The following is a 22,827-nucleotide window of genomic DNA, read 5'->3' as shown; positions in this document are numbered from 1 at the left end:
GAAAGAGCTTTCCTTCCAAACTTGCTCACAAGATGAAGAAGTCTAGTATGCTGCTTGTGAACATTTTTACTAAGTATGTTTTGGTCATAATGCAAACAGTCCTCCAAGTCTATGGATGTTGGCTCTCCATTTTTATATGAAAGGGCAACAAAGACTTTGAGACAGGTAAGAAACTATTGGTAGAAGTTCAGCTAGTTGGCAAAGGAAGTGTTTTAGCAGAGACAGGTTGTAGCAATCTTGAAAATGAACTCTTACAAATTTCAAACTTGTCTCTGCTGACAGCATCCCATCCGCCACATGGACTTTACTAGGAACATCCACTGAAGTGCAAACATTTCTAGAAACTACGGCATTATCCTTTATAAACTTTACACTTCTTTGCTAGACCTTATTTCTGTCAAATGTGATCCTAATTGTCTGATGTTTAATGCCATCCATCAGACCAATTTTTAATTCCTCACACAGTGTTTCAAGAACTCTGATCCCTAATTTAATTAATGAGTCATTGTTTCCTAGATTATTAACTGCATCCGTTCATTCCATTTTTTTCAACTATAGCAGATTTTTTTTCACCTGTCTCTGAAAATAAGTGGTGCGAATTGGTTGAGATGCTCAAAAGTTTTTGCTTTTAAGCCATTCTGTCCTTCCCTTCTCTATCCTTTGGCAGTGAGCTACATGTGACCCCCTTTAAAACCTGCAAAGCTCTCACCCGGACAGAGCCTGCTGCAAACTATTCTACCTGTAATAATCATCTTTATGTGCTTGGGGAAAACTGGGTGTCATTAGCTCCTCTGATCTTACAGATGTGTAACAGCCTGAAGCAGCTCCACGTAAGCAACGCTAAGCTTGAAGGACAACTAGATTCTGATTAGCCCAGCTATCCTTTGTGAATTACTGCAGTTCTCTTCTTTCAATGCAAAACTTACCTATAGAGAAGCCCATAAAGACTGACCGCAGGGGAATGCCTGCTAATTAGCTCTATGCTCACAGGTGAAGTAAGTTTCTGTAAGAAAGCAGAATCTCCCTAATTTTCCATCTCCCGTGAATCAAATCTTGTTGTGAGTTTCAAAATTACAGTTCTCAAAAACATGCAGCCTTACCTGATTGTAGTGGGTCTCACAATATGCCAGGCCTTTTCTCTCATAATGACGGTGACCCAGGAATGGCTTTTCACATTTGGCACAAACAAAATGCTATGGAGAAAATTACGGATTTCTTTTGGATTACTTGTAAATCATGGCATTTTTTTCGAGAAAGCAAACAAACAATCCCTATACTGAACGTGACCAAAGCCTACTGAGCTAGCTGCGTTTAGGTTTACATTTGTGAAAGACAATGTGTCAGCTGATGTTTACCTCCACGTGCCACTGTTTGCCCATAGCATTCACCACACGTCCTTCAATTGGTCTTCTACATGCTCCACGGGTGGGGACGCCCATTTTGCCATGGCAGGGTAAACAATACAATTCTCCCTTCAGCTCACGAGCATCAGCAGTAAGTTCCTTCCTGTTCCAAAATTCATTAATGGAGAGCATGAATAAAGGAACCGAACAATTGCAACTCCAGAGCTTCTGCAGAGATCATTTAATTTTTGGCACCTGTTTTGGTAACTGTATTTATACTGCAGTAATGTATTTAGCAGCATCAAACATGACAGCTCAATATGATTGTTTCTTTAACAAGATTGATCGACTCCACCGTAAACTGAGAAAAGCCTGCTAGGTAGGATGCATCACACCTCTCTGAAAACAGCGACCGAACTTTCGTCCAACAGGTTAGAAAGCTTTAGCCATGCCTGCCTTACATTCTGGCTCTCTTAGCACCAGTTTCTTTTAGATCTGCATATTGTAACTGACTTAACTACGTAATGTAGATTTATCTATGTTAGATTTAGAACTCATCCCTTCTGCCTGTTGTACGGTACCGGTTTCCACTGTAAAACGGAAATGGGAGAAGCAAATAAAACCAGCATTCTCCTGTTTTCTTTTCTTTTGTGGAACTCAAGTTACCCGCAGTTTGCACAGTTGAAGCGATCAGGGCGATAAGGATCAGTTTTGAAAATGAGAGGTTGTTCGTCAATAACAGCATGGCACTTCTGGCAAACGTCCTTTCCCAGGCCTCTGGCTTTTTCCCTGTTATGGCAAGGACGGCAGAGATGTCTGAAAGAACATAAAAGTACCGGCACCTGTTACTACGGTAAAAAACGTAAATCCAACGTCTAACAGAAACTCATTTCTATCAGTTCTTTTCTGGAGGAGAATAAAGGCTTTGCAACAGTTTCTTTGGTAGGCAAGCCAAGTTCAGAAGAAGCCGTGTTACTTTATTTTCTATCACCACAGAAGGATCGCTTGCTCAATTCCTTTGAATTTCATGCCTTACCCTCAAACTCTTCAAAATTTAGATTGGAAGCTGGATGACAAGACAGGCCCTAATTCTGCAAATAACTACGTGTATGTATCACATGAAAAATATGAAGTCAGTGGCTACTTAGTCTACTTAAAAAAAACCCGTGAAGGATCCCACTGAAGGGAGAGCATTTATTAATGACAAGGGTGATAAAATGGACTCACGTTGGGAACCCGTGTTGGGAAAAGAAAAATCTATTTAAAAATGGCAACACTTCTGCATCTGATTTGTTTCTAAGTGCCTATCACAGCGTATTTCATATTCGCTACTGCACAGCCACGCCATGCATGGACGTGGTTCTCTGCATACACGCTGCAGCCAAGGCCCCTGAGCAGTGCAAACACCACCTAAAATACGTCGGGAGCTCAGCTTCCCAGTGCCGTGAAAGGCTGAATCCTGGCTCTAAACAGAAAATAATGAATGGAGGCCTCACAGCCGCATACCCTCCTCACTTTATGTGTGCAGTATTGCTGCTTTTTAACATCCCTCGATTAACGCATCTTCCAAAGCTAAAGAAAACTTGAAACAACTGGAGAAATACGTCACAGGCAAGCATTTCTGGTGGGAGAAGTGACACTGAAGGAGAAAAAGAGACGGTAAGGCAAGAAAGAAAATCACAAAAGCCATAACATGATTAACAGATCAGGAAAGGCAGACAAGGTGTTGAAGAAAGAGGAAGATGACATTTTGCAGACTTCATCAGATTAGCTGTTCCGATTAAGAGGACACTACATACTGTTTATTTGTGCTCTGCTAGTCTTGTTTAATTGTTATACTAACGTGTAATTAAGTTAATTTTTACAGGAAGCTAAACTAGAGGATTATAGGCACTGCAAGCTTCTCATCTCAGTAGGCACGCTAAGGTTAAATACGAAATCCAGACATGAACAACTGTGTTAAGCCTCACAAAGTTACATAAGGCTACTTCAACTTAAACTAACCTTCACTTAAGCTTAAAGTTCTTCTACTTCCTAAAAAGCTCTATCATCACCTCCTGGTAAATTCTGTGACACGGGAGCAGTTTCTGTGGAATCTGCCTCTTCGCTGCTAGCAGCTGACTGCACAAATACCGCTGTTGCTTCACTGCTTGACGGAGCATGCAATTCTTCCTTACTTGCAGAGACTAAGTCAGTAACATTAATAAAACGGTAAGCAAATAAGCCAGCAGAGCCTAATACTCAGACCACATTAAGTCTGGACACTGAGAGTAACCACTCCCTCCAAAAGAGCCACATTTCCCCTCTCCCGTACTGCCCTCCCTCCCTCCCTCCCTCCCGTGTTATCAATTTCTTCCCTTAATTACAATTGCAGTGCAGAAAAATCATGATATTAAGTTCTCAGGCTCCAACTTTCCTATAGTGCTACTAATGTTTCACAACAGCTACCTAACAGGGATTAAGGGAAGTGAACAACTGGGACAAAAAACACAAGAACTGTTGTTGGAAGGCTTCAGACACACTCTGAACACACACACACACACACACACACACACACACACACACGCACTCAAGTTCAACCTGACAAGAGACTGAAGTACCTCTGAAGCAGTGCGATTCCAAAACAAGCACCACTTCCCTTGGAAAGCACTCTGCAATCACTTCTCTCTTACATACCTGCTAGGAGGAATTCTACTAGCCAAAGCTGTTGCTGCTTTAGGAGGTAAAGCTGTTTCCTTTCTCTCCCTGAGAAGAGCTGAACCTTCATTCCAGTGCCAGAACAGACTTGAGACACAGCCCAGCAAGTCAGGTAGTTTTGAATCTGCTGCATGTTTTATTTCTCACTAAGTGAAAATTGTCTAAGGATAATACTGAAAATTTATTGCCTAAACTTGCGTAAAGACTTGACTCGTACTTTCTTTCTTTCAGTTTTAACTTCTTTCTGAGAGCCTTCTGGACTGGCATCCTCCGCATTACTACTAACGCCACAGGCAGACGTAGAAGGGACCTGCGGAGTTTCTCCTTCAGCCTTCTCCTCAGAAGGTTCAGTTTCCAAAGCAGTAACACATTCCCTCGCATATTCCTGTTTGACTGGGCTGCCTACTGCAAAGAACAAAAGTTAGTGGAAAATTGCTGATAAGACAGCTTCATGCTGGGATCATTCTTGGCACAGACGTTATAAAGTAACCGAATGATACTCAGAACATCTTAAATTTAGAACTCATTACGTAATGATGCTGTTTCAAAAGTCACACATACAGGGCAACTGAGGAACTGAACATTTCTAATACTTTGGTTTTCTGTTCCTAACAAAGAACCTCCAGGCAATAAGTAATAAGTGGCACTTTCAGTTTGGCAAGTGCCACTACACCTACTAGCTTCCTTTGACGCTTACTTCCATTTCTGACAGCTCAATACAATACATGCCACCGTTTTTTAGTAGACAAAAACCTCGCATCCTCAGAAAACAAACCTCATTTATAGATCTACCCAGATTTAGTTACAAAACACGGATATTTGAGGCACAGCCAAAATAACCATAAGCACGTAAGCGAGCATATTCACTCCTCCGCACTTGTGGTAGTAGTCATCTTGTAGTTCTCTGCTACTGCACTGCAGCAACAAAAACAAAGCTCTCAGCCTTCTGAAATCTACCTAGCTTTTCTGGTCAACAGAAATACCACTACTGATTTTGCTTTGTCACTTGTTCCCCATTCCTCTCAACATAAAGTAGCTCGTCCAGTACGAGCAGAATAACCGTGAGAATCCAAGGTTAAAGCTAAAGACGGAAAGTTACTGCAGGAGAATGGAAGCAGAGAAGAAGGACGTATCCTAGTTTGAGGGTCACCTGTATGGACAGCCTTTGTCTGTTTGTTTGTTTAGATCGGCAATTTAGAAGTAAAAGTTGAAGAGAAACACACGCGTTAACTAGTAATAAGAAGCAGTCCATAAGCACATCGCTATCCACGTACTGCCTGTTTCTAAGAATAGAGAGATTGCTTTAGAGTGGCAGCCCACTTGATAACACGCTCCAGGACAGGCGTGCATTCAGCTATGCAGCAGAATTTAAAGCTCAGTTTTCTTTCTACGAGAAATTCTTTGCCAACTTGATGGCGCAACACAGTCCAAGTGGAACCTGAACCTTCAGACAGGAACCACACTACTGCTCGCTTCCCGAGGAACGCTGATTTTCCTGCTTCCACTGCTTCCTTCCAGGAGCGTAAAAGCAACGTGAGTAGTACTCGAGAAAAAGCAGTACCCACAGTTCTAAGTGCCAGTTCAATGTAAACACTGCTTCTAAGTATTCCTTTCCCTGCCTTTCTGTCCCAATTGATTGACTCCCTTTGAATAGAAGTTAATTGCTTCTGTCTCCTCGACAGCAGTCCTAGAAAATCACTTTAGATCTCAGTAGCTCTTCTGAGCCTACATCCAAAGGGGATGTACATACAATAAGGTGCTTGAACAACATATCTGAATTCTGATGATGGAAAGCTAGAGATGATTTCATATTCTTTACCAGAACCTTACACACACACACACACAAATAAAATAACTCCAGCTTCATAAAGATCCCGACATCCTACCAGCAATTCACTTCCTCACTACACAGCAACACTGAATTCCGCAGAAGGCCCCTTCGTATTTCTATGTGCAAATACCTACAACTTCATATTCACTCCAGTTGAAAGTCTACAATTTGAAGATTCACAGACGTGCATTACAACTGACAGAAACTCCATAGTATTAAGACAGAAGAAGCAATACAATGACCAGCATTCCTAAACGACTGACGTGATATAATAACTGACAATATGTGATATATACGACAATATGTGACAATACATGATAAATGACTGACAATACACGAGTTGCGCACTTGAATAAATTCCTACTTCAATTAACACTCACCTTGTTCCGGAATTTTGAAGGAGAAGTTGGAGGGCCCACCTCGTGCTGCAGGAGCCATGTTGGCTGCCTTGCTGTCCTGACGCGCACTCCTGCTTTTGGGTGGTTCCGCTACTCCCAGGTGTTTCTCCTCTGCTTTCCGCCGTGATGAAATGCCGTCTGAGCTCTTTATTGCAGGGTTGAAGCTGGCTCCAAACAGGGAGCCGGGGGCTGCAGTATTCCCAAATGGGAATGTCTTCTCATTGCTGAAAACGCTCTTTACGGACTCGGATTGAAACACAAACTTTGGAGGAGAAACCACTGATTTTGTTGGTGATTCAGAGGCGAGAGCTTTCACGGTGGCCCCACAGGCTTTATCACCGCGGCTTAGGTCAGGTGTTTCCCTGGTAGTTGCTTGCAGTGCAGCCACAGCGTTCTTAGCACGAGGAGATGCACTGGCTATATTCGTACGAGAAACGTGAGGAGTTGTCAAGGTGCCCTGCTCATGGACTTGCTTTGCTTCATCACAAGTTTGCTTAAACGAGCCTGCAACATCCTGCAGTTTGAACCGCACTGCTAGCAGCTCTACTTTCCCTTCCCTGTCTGCAAAATCGCATGCGGTCCACACCCATGCTCTGTCAGATCCTTTCCTTGCCTGCATATTCAGACCTGGTGCTATTCTGTGGTCGGCACAGAGTTTTACTACCCATCTGCCAATCCTGCAACTGCCACTACACCTACTAGCTTCCTTTGACACTTACTTCTATTTCCGGTAGCTCAACAGTTGCCACCCTTTCTTAGTACACCAAAAAGCACATCCTCAGAAAGCAAACCTCCTTTATAGATCTATCCAGATTCAGTTATCAAACACTGATACTCGAGGCACTGCCAAAATTACCATAGGCACGTAAGCAAGCATATTCACTCTTCCGCACTTGTCTTTAACTATCAAAACCACAGAACTGTCTTTCTCAAACAGCGTACTTGTAAAGAATACACGTACTAACTCTGAGAACTCCAGTCAAACATCTGCACAGCGGCAGACACTATTTCCATGCCCCAGTCTTTCCAAGCATCTTGCAAAGCTCAGCTACACACACTCAAAAGAGAGGCAGAAGCTTGAGGGTAGGAAAACAGTGTGATGTTCTTGTTTGGAGGCTCTCTACAATGTACATCGGTGCTTCTAACACTATCCACCTCGGGAAATAGCAAGTTAACCTCAGAGCCTAATTGTCCTCCAGATGTAAAGATTCAACTGCTGTGTTCTAAGAAATTAACAGCTGTGTTTTCAGACATACCTTGCCATTGCCTTCTTTCCTTTTCATCGCTGGGATACAGTCTGCCGTGATGTTTCTTAGCTGCTGTTTCATAGTCTTCATCTTAAACACAGGAAACAAGTATGAGTTCTCGCGGATCTTCCAAAGACAGAGAAGTCTAAATTTGTTAAGCCCTCACAAGCCTGGTCAAGCACAGAAGACTTGTGCACATACTTTAACAACTTGACACAGCAGCAAGTAAGCTTTCCTTCCATTCCTACTTACGTACCGGTATAAAACAAAACAAGTGCTGTTCTCGTCGTTTACCAGGCAGAGCGAGGCCTGCACACACACACTACCAGTTCAACCCCAAAAATACACTTTCAGCACTTGACACTGACATTTTTAACAATGCCGCATCCAAATCCCAAAACCCTACCAGCAATTCTCTTTCTCACTACAGAGCAACACTGAATCCTGCAGAAGGCCCCTTCGTATTTCTATGTGCAAATACCTACAACTTCATATTCACTCCAGTTGAAAGTCTACAATTTGAAGATTCACAGACGTGCATTACAACTGACAGAAACTCCATAGTATTAAGACAGAAGAAGCAATACAATGACCAGCATTCCTAAACGACTGACGTGATATAATAACTGACAATATGTGATATATACGACAATATGTGACAATACATGATAAATGACTGACAATACACATGAGTTGCGCACTTGAATAAATTCCTACATCAATTAACACTCACCTTGTTCCGGAATTTTGAAGGAGAAGTTGGAGGGCCCACCTCGTGCTGCAGGAGCCATGTTGGCTGCCTTGCTGTCCTGACGCGCACTCCTGCTTTTGGGTGGTTCCGCTACTCCCAGGTGTTTCTCCTCTGCTTTCCGCCGTGATGAAATGCCGTCTGAGCTCTTTATTGCAGGGTTGAAGCTGGCTCCAAACAGGGAGCCGGGGGCTGCAGTATTCCCAAATGGGAATGTCTTCTCATTGCTGAAAACGCTCTTTACGGACTCGGATTGAAACACAAACTTTGGAGGAGAAACCACTGATTTTGTTGGTGATTCAGAGGCGAGAGCTTTCACGGTGGCCCCACAGGCTTTATCACCGCGGCTTAGGTCAGGTGTTTCCCTGGTAGTTGCTTGCAGTGCAGCCACAGCGTTCTTAGCACGAGGAGATGCACTGGCTATATTCGTACGAGAAACGTGAGGAGTTGTCAAGGTGCCCTGCTCATGGACTTGCTTTGCTTCATCACAAGTTTGCTTAAACGAGCCTGCAACATCCTGCAGTTTGAACCGCACTGCTAGCAGCTCTACTTTCCCTTCCCTGTCTGCAAAATCGCATGCGGTCCACACCCATGCTCTGTCAGATCCTTTCCTTGCCTGCATATTCAGACCTGGTGCTATTCTGTGCCCTACCCTACCGGCAATTCTCTTTCTCACTACAGAGCAACACTGAATCCTGCAGAAGGCCCCTTCGTATTTCTATGTGGAAATACCTACAACTTCTTATTCACCCCAGCTGAATGTCTACAGTTTGAAGATTCACAAACGTGCATTACAACTGAAAGAAACTTCATAGTATTAAGACAGAAGAAGCAATACAGTGACCAGCATTAATAAACGACTGACTCATGAGTTGCACACTTGAATAAATTCCTAGTTCAATTAACACTCACCTTGTTCCAGAGTTTTAAATGAGAAGTCGGAGGGCCCATCTTGGGCAGCAGGAGCCATGCTGGTTGCCTTGCTGTGCTGATGTGCGCTACAGCTTTTTGGTGGTTTTTTCTGGTTTTTTCTGTTTTTTTCTACTCTTGCCTTTTCCCGCACTGTTTTCTGAGCTGATGAAGGACTGTCTATGCTTTTCCTTGGAAGACCGAAGTTGAATCCAAAGAAGGAACCGGGGGCTGAAGTATTTCCCAATGCGAACGTCTTTGACGTTTCGTTATTGAAAATGCTCGTGACAGGTTCAGATCCAAATACAAACTTTGGAGGAGAAATCACCGTTGTTGTTGGAGTGTCACAGGTGCTCGATACCTGTAAAGCTTCTACAGTGGCATCCGGAGCACCTGAAAAGCCTTCAAAGTTAGGGTCTGTTCTGCCAAACTGAGAGCCTTCACCGGGTGTACCTTTTGCAGGATCAGCAAAAGTAACAGCGCTATGGCTGTTTTGGCCAAAAGTAAACTCGTCTTTGCCCTTGCCTGCTGTTTCTTGAGATTGGAGTCTAGCTCCACTACTTGAAGGCAGTTCATTTTTGTCCTTTTCATCCACGTTTCTCAAGTCTGTTGTACACTCTTTGGGTGGACCATCTTTCTTAGCGGTATTTTTATTGGATTCCTGTAGGCCACATTTAAATGCACTCGGAGGCATCAACGCTGAAAAGTTACATCCTTCCTCGGCAGGCTTCACTTCAGCATCTGCAGGATTCTGAGATGTAAACGCTGGCGTCTTCCCTTCAAGTTTAAAGGAGAATTGCTGAGGAGATGCTTCTGAATTAGTTTTGCTTGGATTCTGCCAGGCAACACCTCTTCGGGCTGTGGGTTCATTTCTTACTAAACAGATCTTACCGTCCCCCTGACTTTCCTTTTCAGCAAAGGCGGATCCAAATTTTTCCTGTGCGGCACTACCATTGGCTTTCAAACTTGCAGCAGATTCAGTTACTCGGACGCCACGTGTTTCCCACGTATCTGGATTTGGGCTTTGGCAAGAGGCACAGTTCCTTGCAGTTGATTCGTTCTGAACTAAACATACTTGACACTCCCACTGATTCTTCTTCAAGGAAGACTGCCCAAACCCACCAGAGGAATAGGTTGGTACGGCTTCCTTTCCACATGAAGAAGTGGTAAAGGCAGGTGATGTAAAACTGCCGCTAGTATCGGATGCGTGGGTCACACTGTCTTTTGAGAACGGAAATACGGAGTTCAACATCCCTGATGCGGGCCCGCAAGTCTCCTTGATATCTTGATTTGTCGTCTCTTCAGCAGTTCCAGTGCTTGGAGTCAGCAGCGACTTAGGTGTTAAAGGAGCTTCGTGAAGATCTCGTGCTCTCTCACAGCCATCTGACATAGTATCAGTTCCAAAGCTTTCAGCAGGCCACTGATGAGATGACACACTTGCACTGGATCTACTACGGTTCATTTCTCGCATTTCATTCTATTAGAGATAGCATTTCAATTAAGAGAATGTAAACGTATTACCACAGATATTTGAAGAAAACCTAAGGAACGATCCCTACACTTCGTCCCTACTTAAAAGCACGTTCAAAGTCAGAGGAAAAAAAAAAAACAACAAAAAAACAAGGGTTAACTGCTGCAATAATCCACGATCTGCCCATGCTGTACAAAGCTGAGTCTGTTCCCTGAAGCTAGAAAGAAAAAACCCAGAACCAAGAGGACAATAGCTAAGCTGAAGAAAGCAGAACTTCCTGCACACTCAATCCTCAGAAAGATTACCTCCTATAACTGAGTACCAAATCAGGGTTTGTAGGCAACTCAGCATTACTCTTGCACTCCAGTTAAGCACATGTTTACAGCAGTTACCTTCACTGAGTTAAGTGGTAGTTCACTAAGTGAAGCTTAGTTCAATGCTAGGGTCACAGTGTACTCACCACAACAAAAAGATCACCTGTTCTGCACTGAATGTAGAGACAAAAGTTGTTTATCTTTAAAGCTTCCACTTGCTGACACAGCTTTAGAAGTAAGGACTTCTGATCTTCGGCCCACTGGAGGAGAGTCTTAGAGGAAAACTGGAGAAACAAACAAACAAACAACCTTATTGAACATGGAGTTTGCATACAAACATAACGCTTCCCCAAAGGAGTAACTGGCTAGCATACCTCGTAGGTATTAGTTGGTGAGAAAGGTAACTTCTTAGGTGATGGAACTGAATATTTTACTTCCAGGTGTGCAGCTTGTGCGATATTTCTGGAGGCAAGACTTTGCTTCTCCTCATTCTCTCCAAGCTCCTGGATCACTGCGTTCAGCATCTCCGTTACAGTTTTAACAGATACCGGCAGCTAGAAACCCATTTGAAAAGCAAGTCATGACTGCAATTCTTCCTCAGAGCAAGAGACTGTGTTCTGATCTACGGCTGAACAGCTCACAGGGCTTTCTTCACAGAAATCCTAGGTGGTTTTTTTGTTGCTTTTCCCCCAGGAAAGCCCCACGTCTGTTAAAATTAACGTAAGAGGGCAACGCACACAAGCATTAACTCTTTGGAAACTGTCAACCTCACTAAGACGACAGCGAGCAAATGTTATTTGTTTACACAAAAGCTCTCATCTACAGAGAGTCAAAAACATTTCAGAACCCGATACCTTCACAGAAGCAAGTTGTGCGTCTTAGGGAACACAGAAAGTTTAACTGGCCACCAAGCAAAGTCAGCTTGAGAAAGTCAGACTTGAAAGCAAACTGTTCCAATCTGCCACAGTAAGCTAAACCACACCATCTCTCCAAACAAGCTGCTGAGCAGGAATTACTTACTTTGTCAGCTACTGACGGATCAGAGGAGCTTTCATCAATGATCTTCATCAAGTAATGCTTTCTTTTCAGAAGATAGGTTTTGCGTTCTTCTTGTTCTTCTGGCAACATATCATCCTTCTCAAGCTCCTCTGCCTTTCTTTGGCAAAGCTAAGCAACAGTACACAGATTAATAAGAATCGGTCAGAATGCAAGTGAAAGAAAAGCATTTTGAAGTAATGCAATTTATAAACTTACTACGGCAAGATTCCAGTATGCAACCACGTTCTTAATAGCTTCAAAGGACAACAAAGCATCGTCAGTTTTGCCTTCAACTGCATCCAACATTGCAATCGCCACATGTGCCTCTTCTTCATAGGCTGCCACCTCAAAGACCTGCGACCAAAGCAAAAGACAAACCACACGTAACATACATGGGGATACTTGGAACAGCCAGTGACTGTAAACACCGAGGAAGTAATCAGATAGGAGGAGGTGAATAACGGTACCAGTTCTCCTGTATCACAGGAAAACAGCTTTTCAAGAAAGCTGGTACTAAGGGAGTTCAGTGTCTTCCAATCAGATAGTTTTAAAACTAGGGAAGCCTCAGCAGAAAGATACCACCAGACCTCATCCTTAGCAGTCTTACAGCAACACCACTATTCAGTCGTACAATGACAAAAAAAAAAACAAACAAAAAAAACCCATCACCACAGAAAACCAACCAACCAAAAAACAAACAAACAACCAATTTATCTGTAAGCTTGTGACATACAACCCCTCTTCCTCTCATCTCTGAAGAATCAATCTGTACCTGAATGTCCACACTACCGAAATGTTTGAAGAGACGATCAGTAGGTTCTGGAATACTTTGGTGCTTCGTGATAGTTTTCAAACTAAGCAAGGTTTTCCTCCAGTAGTACACACTTCTTCTAGTGTATTCTTTCTGGTCACGGGAGTTAAGGCTAATGCCCTGTTGAAGAAGAGAAATTTAAACTATCTCAGAAAATGCAGATAAGACGTTAACCATACTTTTTCTTCTCTGACGCAGTTGTTCTCCTGAGAAGTTTCAAGAGCTTTCCTCTCACGCTTGTGATGAATTTCAGGAGGTCTCCCTATAGCATCACAGAAAGTAACACACAGGTAGAAAATAACGTTACTTCTACCTGTGCTGCTAAGAGAGTAGTGACAGAGAGAGTACTCGTCAGGTAAGGCAGTTGCTCTAGTCACCCTCTCAAAATTAGCAGCAGGTCTCAATACTACATTCTCATCTGATTTTATTTAGTTATTTAGTTCTGTGAAGTTTGCAAAATCGGAGCAAAACAGACGGTACTTACTTACAAGCAATCTGAACTTACTGCTTTTTGCAGGCTTCTTGCCCAGTGTATCATTAAGGCAGGCTGAAGGCCGTGTTTCTCCCGGGCTCGCAGAGTACTTAAGCCACGCTGTACAAGCAGCTTCAGTTTTGGTGCCGAGTCCAGTCTGAACATCAGAAGAAATATTCCTCAATTAGTAGTCCCTCTTTTTCAGCTGCTCACAAGCCATTTGATTGAGGAATATAACAAGCAGTTTTAGTCCTAAGCTAGCTCTTCTTTACAAGTACACTATTAGAAATGTAAAAACGGGCTGTACAAGGTTCTTAAGCATCTCACGCCCCAACAGCAACGGAGCTTTAACACTCAAAGGAAGTCAAACCAAAGGATCTACTTTTACACAACCTAGGGGAATCCATTCAGAAGCCATCTAGAAGGCTGTTTCAAGTATTATTTCCAAACTGAAGAAGCCTTACGTTGTTTTTTTCTGCGTAAGAGTACGAACAGCATCCCACCAGGATCTCTGCCTCTCAGTAGAGTACTGTTTGCACAGCAGCAACGGTAAGAAAGGAGGCTGATGTGTGCCATCGTGAGTAGTACACTTCTCTTGCAATTGTAAGTTGCAGGTGAACACCATCCCGAGTAAAAAAACCTGGTTTAGTAAAAACAAATCAACAAAAGGCATTAGGTACCACAAAGACTGCATTTAAATGCACTTAAGAGCTTGGAAAGTTTACTTACTTCAAGGTCCAACAGGCAAATGGATTCGGGAGCATCTGTTTCAAGTCTTGATGTCTCTTGGGGCAAGTGAAAAAGCTGTTTCAATAATTTACGCAGTGGGAATAACACTGACATAGAATTCCACTGCAAGCCAAGCCACACAAGGTGCTGGAGACTACCACAGTGCATTCGAACAGCACCTGTGGAAAAACAAAAATGGTAAGAAGCTGAGGATCTGCGACCCAGTTAGGAAGACCTGTACCTGAAAGCTGGGTTTCCATTACAAGAGAACTAAGGAGCTCTGAATGCTTCTCCCATCAAAGGGCTTCTCCAGCAACCTCCTCCCACCTGCGTGCCCCTATCTAACAAGCTGGAACTAAGAATCTTCAAGTAAGATGCAGCATTCTTCAAGTGATTTCTGCACCTGTTGATTCTATACAACTAACGTCTGCAGAAGCAATACCTACTTCATAGAAGTGCACAACCAAAGTAGATTAATACTTCACCTTTTTTGTCAGCGCAAAAAACGGACGTAACATCACACACTTCTCTAACACGGAAAATCTTTAGCCTACGTGCAGTAAGCACAAACCAGGTTTTAACTTTTGTATTTCCTATTTCAATACATTATGAACAAACTTCTTCAGAGAGGCCACAGAAGCACCAACTTTTATTTGATATATAAAAAATATAAATATATTTAAAAAGAGGAAGGGCCATAAGCCTTATTGCTTCCCACCCTGATCGGTAGTTTTAGACTGAACACTCTACGTGCTTTTGACAACTAACAGCCAGGCAGAAGACTACCAGTATTCTGCTCTTGTTACACTCAAATTCAAAGCCAGCCTTCATCATCAAGTTGAGCTTAAAAATGGAAAGATCTCACTAGTTCACAACTCATCCTGGAATTACTTCCCTTTTGTGCTTGTAACCTGTATTCACAGATGACACGTAAATAAGTACGTGCCTTCCTATCAGCACTTACTAGTGTACAAACACAAAAAGCTACACAGGCAGCTTCAACTGGAAGTGAATCAGAGCGGACCAGAAGACAACAGCCTGAAAGCGGGAAGTAGGTGAGAAATTCTTCAGAACCTGGCATGACAATACTGCCTCTCAGCTACAGCTGAAAGCCAAACTTCTTGCAAATCACTCCCCGATACGGGCAACGATGAGCAGCTATTACAGACACGTGTCTTTTGGTGCAAACAAAGCATTTGTACAAGAACCTCTAACACACAGTCACGATTATGCTGAGTTTAAGCAACCTCTCTTACCAATATCGTATTTACTCAGTTCTCCTTGCGCTGGTGCTTGTGTACTGACATCTCCCATATCATCTGTGCCGAGGAAAGATCTCTCTCGAGAAGCTCCGCTCCCAAAGAGGCTTTCAAACAATGTAAATAAGCCACTTTTGTTTGCAAAAGATTCCACAATCTCTTTCAAGAAGTCTGCCTTGCCGTGGCTTAAGTTCAGCAACATGTGACCTAGAAAAACGGAATGTCACATAAGGACACTCAACTTAATCAAGGACAACGCGATTTGATGCAGTGGGTACTCCTTGCTACTCGAGGCTGGGAATCAAGATTCCCCCTTACGATATTTACAAATTTCTAAGCTAGGCTCTCCCTACAAGTAAGTCAGTGTTTTAGCATATGGGCTGACAGCAGTCCCAAGCCATTCTTAAATCCAGTTCTCCAGAAGTGTTACGTATTTTTAGTATCAGGGCACTGCAACTGTCTTCAATTGTCAGTAGCTGTCAGTCTCATCTATTCAGGAACAATTCAGCCTGAGGCCTGGTGTTTTCTTTGTTTGCATCTCGAGCCCACAGGATAGTGTACACTGAAGAAGACTGCCTAAGCTTTTCACAAAAAAAAAAAAAAAAAAAAAGAAAGAAAAAAAACAGCAGCAAACCTGTTGGAAGAAAGAAGGGGACAAAAGTGACAGGAAAAGAGCAATATTTTCTTTTACACTTGGGACTAGCAATGCTTACAAATAGTATATTAGTAGGCAGAAACCAGCAGACTAGGAGACATGAAAAGTTAAATTCTATCTTAGCGTCCCGCGCATAAAAAGAAAAAGCCCACTACGTGCCAGGATCAAGCTGCTGTTTTGCTTTTCATACGTAGCCAAAACACAGAAAGTTCTATAGCATATTCCAAGACACCAAACGTGTTCCTTAACAAGCCACTGACTCTGAAATTCACTACTCATGAGATTAAAATGGAACTACGGAACATCTATCATTCTTCACTTTTATTACCAGACTGGCTTTTTCGGTCACAGGCCAACATCTCCAGCATATCTTGTCCACTAGCGTCTCCCTCTATTAGTTTTGACTCTGGTTTAGGAATCTGGCGAAGAAAGAAGGCAATCGTTACAGCTTCTTCACAACAAAAACCACATCACATCACATTAATTTAGTCTTAAACGTCAGGAAACAGGCTTGTTTCTTCCCTGAAAAAGACACAAGGTGAGCAGTCGTAACAACTGCAAATAGTTTTAAGAGCACATCAGAGAAAGTAATGTTTGGAATGCAAGCAGCTGTGCAAAATGGAAGACTGATTTTCTTTCATAAAGCAAAGAGTTAAGCTCTATTAAAGAATTACCGCTGCCCATGCCTTAAGTATGTGAGAGCTACTCAGGTCACTCCCCTCCCTCCCATACCCATCACCCTAACACCAGTCATTTTAGCTGCCTTACAGAAAAGGGAATAGCCTTTAGGGAATACACTCATTAGCCTTTAAGAGTCATTTTACTTCTGACAAGTGAAGCAGTTGATGAGCTATTTTCTTCACACCACTTGAAATCTTCTCAAGAACTGTGGAAGAGGAAGACTGGGTGAGGAGACAGCCTTAAAAACAGGAGTTAACTTTTGGAAGGCAGCCGTTCAGTGCGTGTACAGCGAGAGCGTTCCAGAACCGCAATCCCTACAGGCACAAACTGAACTGGGACTTACATAGAAACTTTTCAAATAACACAGCGCTGCGAGTTCACGTGCATCTCTCCATCGTGCCTCGTTGTTCTGGGCCATTTTCAGCAGGAAAGTTCCAGCATGCATGTAGAAGTGTCCTTTCATCTCAAGGAAGGTACGGGACAGCTCATCAGGTCCATTCACGTATGGTTTCACAGAGTGAAGCACGCGATCAAAACTAGAAAGTAGAAAAGATGCCTCTTCAACAAAGTCCCGGTAAAAGCTATCACGTGCTTCAGGTCAGTGTTATTTAGCCGTGAATGAACTAATTTGAGCATTCGACTGCTGAGCTCTGTTTATTGAAGTGAAATCAATGCAAGTCAGTACGAAAGAGAAAGTAACGGAAATAAAGGAACACGGGCCTTCAATTACTTGGCTACAAACGTTGGTCTGTACTATTCCAGCTGCGGCACAGACGGCATAGCTTGAAGTCAGCCGGATTAGCTGGTCCTATCAGTCTCCCCTCAAGGAGAATGCAGGTGGCTTCCTATCTCCCATTTAGACTAGACGCCTAACATTCTCAGTTATTTCAGTATGTGCTGTATTAACTTGAGCAGGGCAAAGCTGACCCACAAGCGTCTGTGAAACGTAAACTAGCTGAAGTCAAGAACAACATCCTCACGCTGAAGATAACTGGCACAGAGTATCACCGAGTCTTCTCTGAGGCCTGGAGCTCAGACAGACACATCGCTAGGGGATCAAGCCTAGGAAGATCTTTTCTTTGCGGTAAGGACAGAGGAACTCCTCTCCCATCCACAAAATGGCTACTCACTGGAAATGATGCCTGCTACAAGTTCTGTAACCCAGAAACAATATTCAATTTCTCCTTTGTTGATAACACAGAAAAGTTAGAACAGTACCTTTCAAGTGCCCCTCTGCTTTCGCAAACATCTCTAGAAGCGAGCGTCAATTTAACCAAGCTAGAATAGGCCAGCAGATGATCTTTCTTGACAGCTCTCCAATTATTTTTATCAGGCTCCAAGTCTCGTGCTGATTCAAGGTATTCCTAAATAAAACAAGTTCATCAGAGAATAAGGAACCACCGTCCTTCTGTGAAGAGAGGAGCTTCTCCAGAACACCTTGCTACGTAATCCAGTTTCCCAGGTGCGACATTAACATACCCTTCAGCAGCAAAGTTCCAGGAACCGTTTGCCTGAGCAACTCCCTCCCTGACGGAGCTGCTGTACCTAACTTAGAACTGAAGCTTGAAACCAAACAACTCCGTAAGGTTCAAGAAAATCCCAAGTAGATCATTGGTTTCAGCAGACGTTACACTTGAAGGAGTTGAGTCCCTTGAGAATTAGCTGCCACTGTGACCATACTAAGAGAATAACACCAGCTTCAAGGATATGGGAGGTTACGACGGGGTCCAAATATGATTAAATACCTCCAACGTCTTTACGACGCATGAACACCACTCCAAGCTTGAGTCTACAGGTATTTTCTTCTCCGCCTCCTGACAGTGAAGCACAGCATCTCTCAGTCTATTATTTGAACGGTAGAGAGCAACCAGTCTGATGTTAAGGTAGATATCGTCCGGTCTTGCACAGAGTTCTGTTTGAATCATATCTAAGAGCTGATTCCATCCATCTTCACCTTCACGCTCCAGTAACTGCTCCTATCAAATACAAAGGCAACATGTTAAAATTGCCTTCTCCAAGAGAGCCTTTTCAGCAACCACATCACCTGACTTTTCTCAACGCCACTACAGACTACAGTACTCAAACTACTCTGAAAAGCTCTTGGGCGCTACAGAGAGTTTAACAAGTATTTTAGAAGGGAGAAAAAGAAACTTCAGAGCTTGCATCTCGGAGATGCTAAGTTAGATGCAAAATTAAGACTGTCAAACCACTTGGTTCAAAGATGGCATGTCTTGATACAGAACAGCTTGTTTAAAAAAAACAAAACAAAACACACCAAAAACCCACCCACCAAAAGCGAGATCGTGAGACTGAAAGCATTTACACAGTATTTGGGAATAACAGCATCTCCTACGTTCTACAGTTCTCAACTCCAATGAAAAAACCTAGAAAGCAGTGCAGTCGCATCATAGAGCCATTACTTGACCTAGCTCATCTTGACCTCTTGGATACTGTTGTGAACATGGCTTTCCCATCGCTTAAAGAAACTGAAGTTTCTTCTAGGCACAGAACAGAGGTTGGAATTTACCTTCAATCTGTAAGCAGCAGGATTCCCAGGGAAGAGCCCGGCAGCTTTCTCAACCCAGTACTTGGCTCTTCCGTCAGTGATGTCGTTACTGCACAGCAACTCCGCCATCTTCAGTACAAGATCTTTCTGCACTGGATTCAGCTCCACGGAACGCTAGTTTTCCCCATGCGCGCACACACAAGAAACAAGGTTACTAGAAACTTCGTCTGGCAGTCCACGTACAACAAGAAAGAAAATGTGTCCCCCACTAAACAGGCCCAGCAAGTCAAATTACAACTACCAAGCGAAACTCTCTCCCTGCTTTCAGAAAAGCCTCCCTTTTGAAAGGCCACCCTTGCTTTGTAACACCCAGACTACTGCTGGAATTCACAGCACCATAAGAGAAATAACGCCACAACCAGCTCCTCTGCCTCTACCACCAGCTGCTGCTCTACTCAGACAGCTGGACTAGGAGGATCTCTACTCTAACCTCACATGGAGACTTCTGAAAAACAGAAGTCAGTCACAAGGAGCGAGAGCGCTCCACGGTGCTGCCAACAAGACCTCTGTGCATATCCTCTCCCTCCCCAACGCCCGAATCGTGACATCTTGACTGAGAATTTCACATTTATACGCCTGCCTGATCAGAACTGCATTTGCCCTGTACGAAGGCATAGAGCAGGATGTCACAGGGGTGACTGAAGTGCTTACCTTGTAACACCCAAAAGCTTTTTCTATGTTATCCTGAGCTTCATAGATCTGTCCCAGAAACCTGTGAGCTTTGGGATCTCTCTCTTGGACGCTGAGATAGATAGATAGATATCTACAGAGCAAATAAAAAAAGAAGACAGAACAGAAGGATCGGTATTCCTCTGTAACACAGGTCCCCCCACGCCCTGCAGCTAAGGTGGGAATTTCATCTGCCTCACAGGACATCCAGCCACATTCAGGTCTAGGTGCTTGATCTAGACCTTCAAGTAAGGAACAACATTATCTCTACGTGTACGGATGCTACATATCTGCCTGAAAGCACTGGCCTTGATTAAATAAAGCCGTAGTCCACAGAAACTGCAAGAAAAACGTCATACAACGGCATAAAAGGCGTTCCAGCCAGACGAGTTCTTACAGCACCACATGACTACCCATCCTTTAAGTTGCTGTTGTAGGAAGACTTAAATGGCACCAAATTCTCCCATTTACTGCTACCTTAAAGCAGCGTGACCGTGGCCTTGATTTCTCCACTCTGCTTCATTTAGCTTTCCTATTACACGTTCAAGAACACAACAACATCCAGAACATTTATTACCTTTTAGCGAGTTCATATTCTTCTATTTCAAAATACAGCTTAGCAAAAAGGAATCCTTTCAACGATCTCTGAGGGGAAAAAATACGACAGGTACATTTTAGACATACAGTACTTCTGAAGTAATTGAATGCGGAGACCCTTCTTTCCTGGGACGCATAATACTTCTAAGAGCTTCCTCACAGCTGACAGATCCAGTTCCCTCCCTGTATCCAGGGCTTTGAATTTCAAAGACACTGCATTAAGAAAACAATGTGCTTTTTTCCCCAATAACTGGCAAAGACTACCAAAGCAAAACTGAGCTTACTGGCCAAGCAAGCAAATCTTTACACTTGGTACATTTCACAAACACTTCTGACTCAAGAGAGAAGAAGGGGGTCAGCTACATGTAACCACCTTTTTTTCCTCCAATGTATCAATGTCGCAGAGGAAAGCAATGCCACAAATGAAGAGCCCAGCCCCTCCTGCCCCTGCTTCTGTCACCTTCAGCTCTTGCCTGCCCTGCCCTCTGTTTTGCCTTTTTTTTATTATTATTATTTTTTTAAAAATCCTCCCTTTTATTTCCCTGCTCTACCCTTCAGTCAATACCTGCGGAGAGGTATGTTTCACCTTTCACTCGCAGAGTGCTCGAGTTAACTTGGAATGGTAACATCACGACCGAATTACTGCACTGAAGAAACACATTTTCACCCGTGTGAATGAGCTAGAGAACCAGGAAGTCGCGAGCAAAAACTTCACGGCAGACACGAACTAGGTGACAGAAATCTAAAATCTGGGCTCCACGCATCACCTCCAAAGTAGACTCTGTCTGAGAATCAGCAATACTGGAACCAGTGACACCTACGACTCCAAGTGTGAAACAAGTTTCTACAGCCGAAATGCACTTCCCATTCTCCAGTCTCCAGTCCTCCTCCCGCTCCCTGGGTATTCCTGAAGAAGTCTCTTACAAGGGAATTCAAAAGAATGCCGGTCTCCTACTTCTCAGCCCGTATTTTGAAGCAAAACACGGATACGCTGACACGCACCAGAGTGCAATCACGCTTGACATCTCCTTGCAAACGGGCTTGGAAAGAAACTTCAAAATCAAGGCCTGCAGCCTCGCACCGCCCTCCTCTCCAAAACCAACACAACCAGAAAACCAAGACCTACTTCCACTGCTGACTGCGCTACACAGCCAGCCGTAAGCATCGCTGGAAAGATGGAGCTAAACCCGCAGCACTTGGCCTCGAGCACAGCCAAAGGAGAGGGAGCCCCACGGCTGACCAACATTGCTGAAGCCTATCTCCGAATTTAGCACTCAGACACTCAACGCTGGGCAGCCTCAAGAGCATCAGAGCCCGCTGAGCAAAGCGACGGGACCGCTCCGCTGCTGTGGCAGAAGGTCCGAATGAGGATGCACACACGCCTTACACCTGCGTACAGGCCCTGCTGCATCGCGCTGTGCATGCACGCTGTACAACACGCTGCTCAACGTCCCACGTCTGCAATGCAACCGATTCAGAGCAGCAGAGCGGGACCTTTCCGGACGAAACACTGCACCAGTCAGCTCCCTGTGACCTGCACGCCGCTCGCCAGGTACCAGGGCATCATCTGGCTGCCCGCCCGCCAACCCGGGCACCGGCGAAGCCCGCGCCCGCCCCTCAGGCCCGGCAACCGCGGGACGAGCAGAAGGACGGGACGGGACGGGACGGAGAGGGGCGGGCGGGGAGCGGACCCCACCGCGGCCATCCCGGGGGAGCGCCGCTGGCGGCGCCGGCCGGGCCCGCAGCACTCAACTCACCTCTCTAGGAGAGGAGGCGGCGGCCTGCACGGAGGCGACGTATCTCTCCACCTCGGGCTTCGTGCGCCGCATCATGGCGCCGAGCCCGGCCGTCCGGCCGGCACTCGTCGTCACTGACCTCTGGCCACCGGCCTCGCCAGGAGAAAGAGGAAGCGGCGGAAGGCCGGCACCCGCGCGTTACACAAGTTCCCGCTCCACACACGCCGCAACGCCCTCCAACCGCCGGTCGCGGCGACGCGCGACGTCACAGCCCGGGGTGGGGCGGCGCACGCGCACGCACGCGCCGAACGTGCGCGCACGCGCGGTACGAGCGGCTGGCGCGCGGTTGGTTGTGGTAGCGGCGGGAGGCTGAGTTGCGGAACGTTGGGGCGCTCGGCGCGGGCTGCCGCGGCGCTGCCGGTACCGTCCTCGGCCTGCGTGAGGCCGTGCTGAGGCGTTTCCTCACCTGCCGCGACGTGGTGCGCCACCGCGACTGTCAGCGTGGGCTTCCTTGCTTGGACTTGCAGGCGATGAGTTTGCAGACGTTCGAGCGGCTGCAGCCGGGAGCTCCGTGCTCCGGGCACCACGAGTAGCGGAAATAATTTGTTCCTGCCAGAAGCAGCTTACGAGATGGCAAGATGTGCAAAGCCGATGGG

At 44.7% G+C, this 22,827-nt stretch overlaps 1 protein-coding gene across 2 annotated transcripts; it reads right to left on the bottom strand.

Moving 5' to 3' along the window:
• Positions 1 to 2: 2 nt before the first annotated feature.
• On the bottom strand, positions 3 to 22,409 carry LOC107055605 (ranBP2-like and GRIP domain-containing protein 4). Of its 2 annotated transcripts, XM_040651079.2 has the most exons (25): positions 22,193 to 22,409; positions 20,416 to 20,483; positions 19,821 to 19,932; positions 19,131 to 19,283; positions 18,349 to 18,579; positions 17,822 to 17,967; positions 16,947 to 17,139; positions 16,251 to 16,341; positions 15,265 to 15,474; positions 14,009 to 14,187; positions 13,744 to 13,919; positions 13,313 to 13,436; positions 12,769 to 12,927; positions 12,213 to 12,350; positions 11,979 to 12,125; positions 11,333 to 11,512; positions 11,159 to 11,242; positions 9,177 to 10,650; positions 8,250 to 8,684; positions 7,526 to 7,606; positions 6,252 to 6,686; positions 2,010 to 2,159; positions 1,356 to 1,506; positions 1,101 to 1,193; positions 3 to 1,003 (listed from the first exon to the last, which is right to left on the bottom strand). In XM_040651079.2, exons 1-23 carry the CDS (start codon positions 22,265 to 22,267, stop codon positions 1,475 to 1,477), a joined length of 5,073 nt encoding a protein of 1,690 aa, XP_040507013.1. In that variant the 5' UTR covers positions 22,268 to 22,409; the 3' UTR covers positions 3 to 1,003; positions 1,101 to 1,193; positions 1,356 to 1,474. The 2 variants fall into 2 exon arrangements, with proteins under 2 accessions (XP_040507013.1, XP_025002501.2); XM_025146733.3 differs by lacking the exon at positions 3 to 1,003 and having other exon boundaries at positions 1,011 to 1,193.
• Positions 22,410 to 22,827: the final 418 nt, after the last annotated feature.

This window comes from Gallus gallus, chromosome 1 (genome assembly GCF_016699485.2).
Source record: "Gallus gallus isolate bGalGal1 chromosome 1, bGalGal1.mat.broiler.GRCg7b, whole genome shotgun sequence".
In the NCBI taxonomy this organism is placed as follows: domain Eukaryota; kingdom Metazoa; phylum Chordata; class Aves; order Galliformes; family Phasianidae; genus Gallus; species Gallus gallus.
Note: the sequence above shows the minus strand (reverse complement) of the source record. Positions and strands in the feature narration are given on the sequence as shown.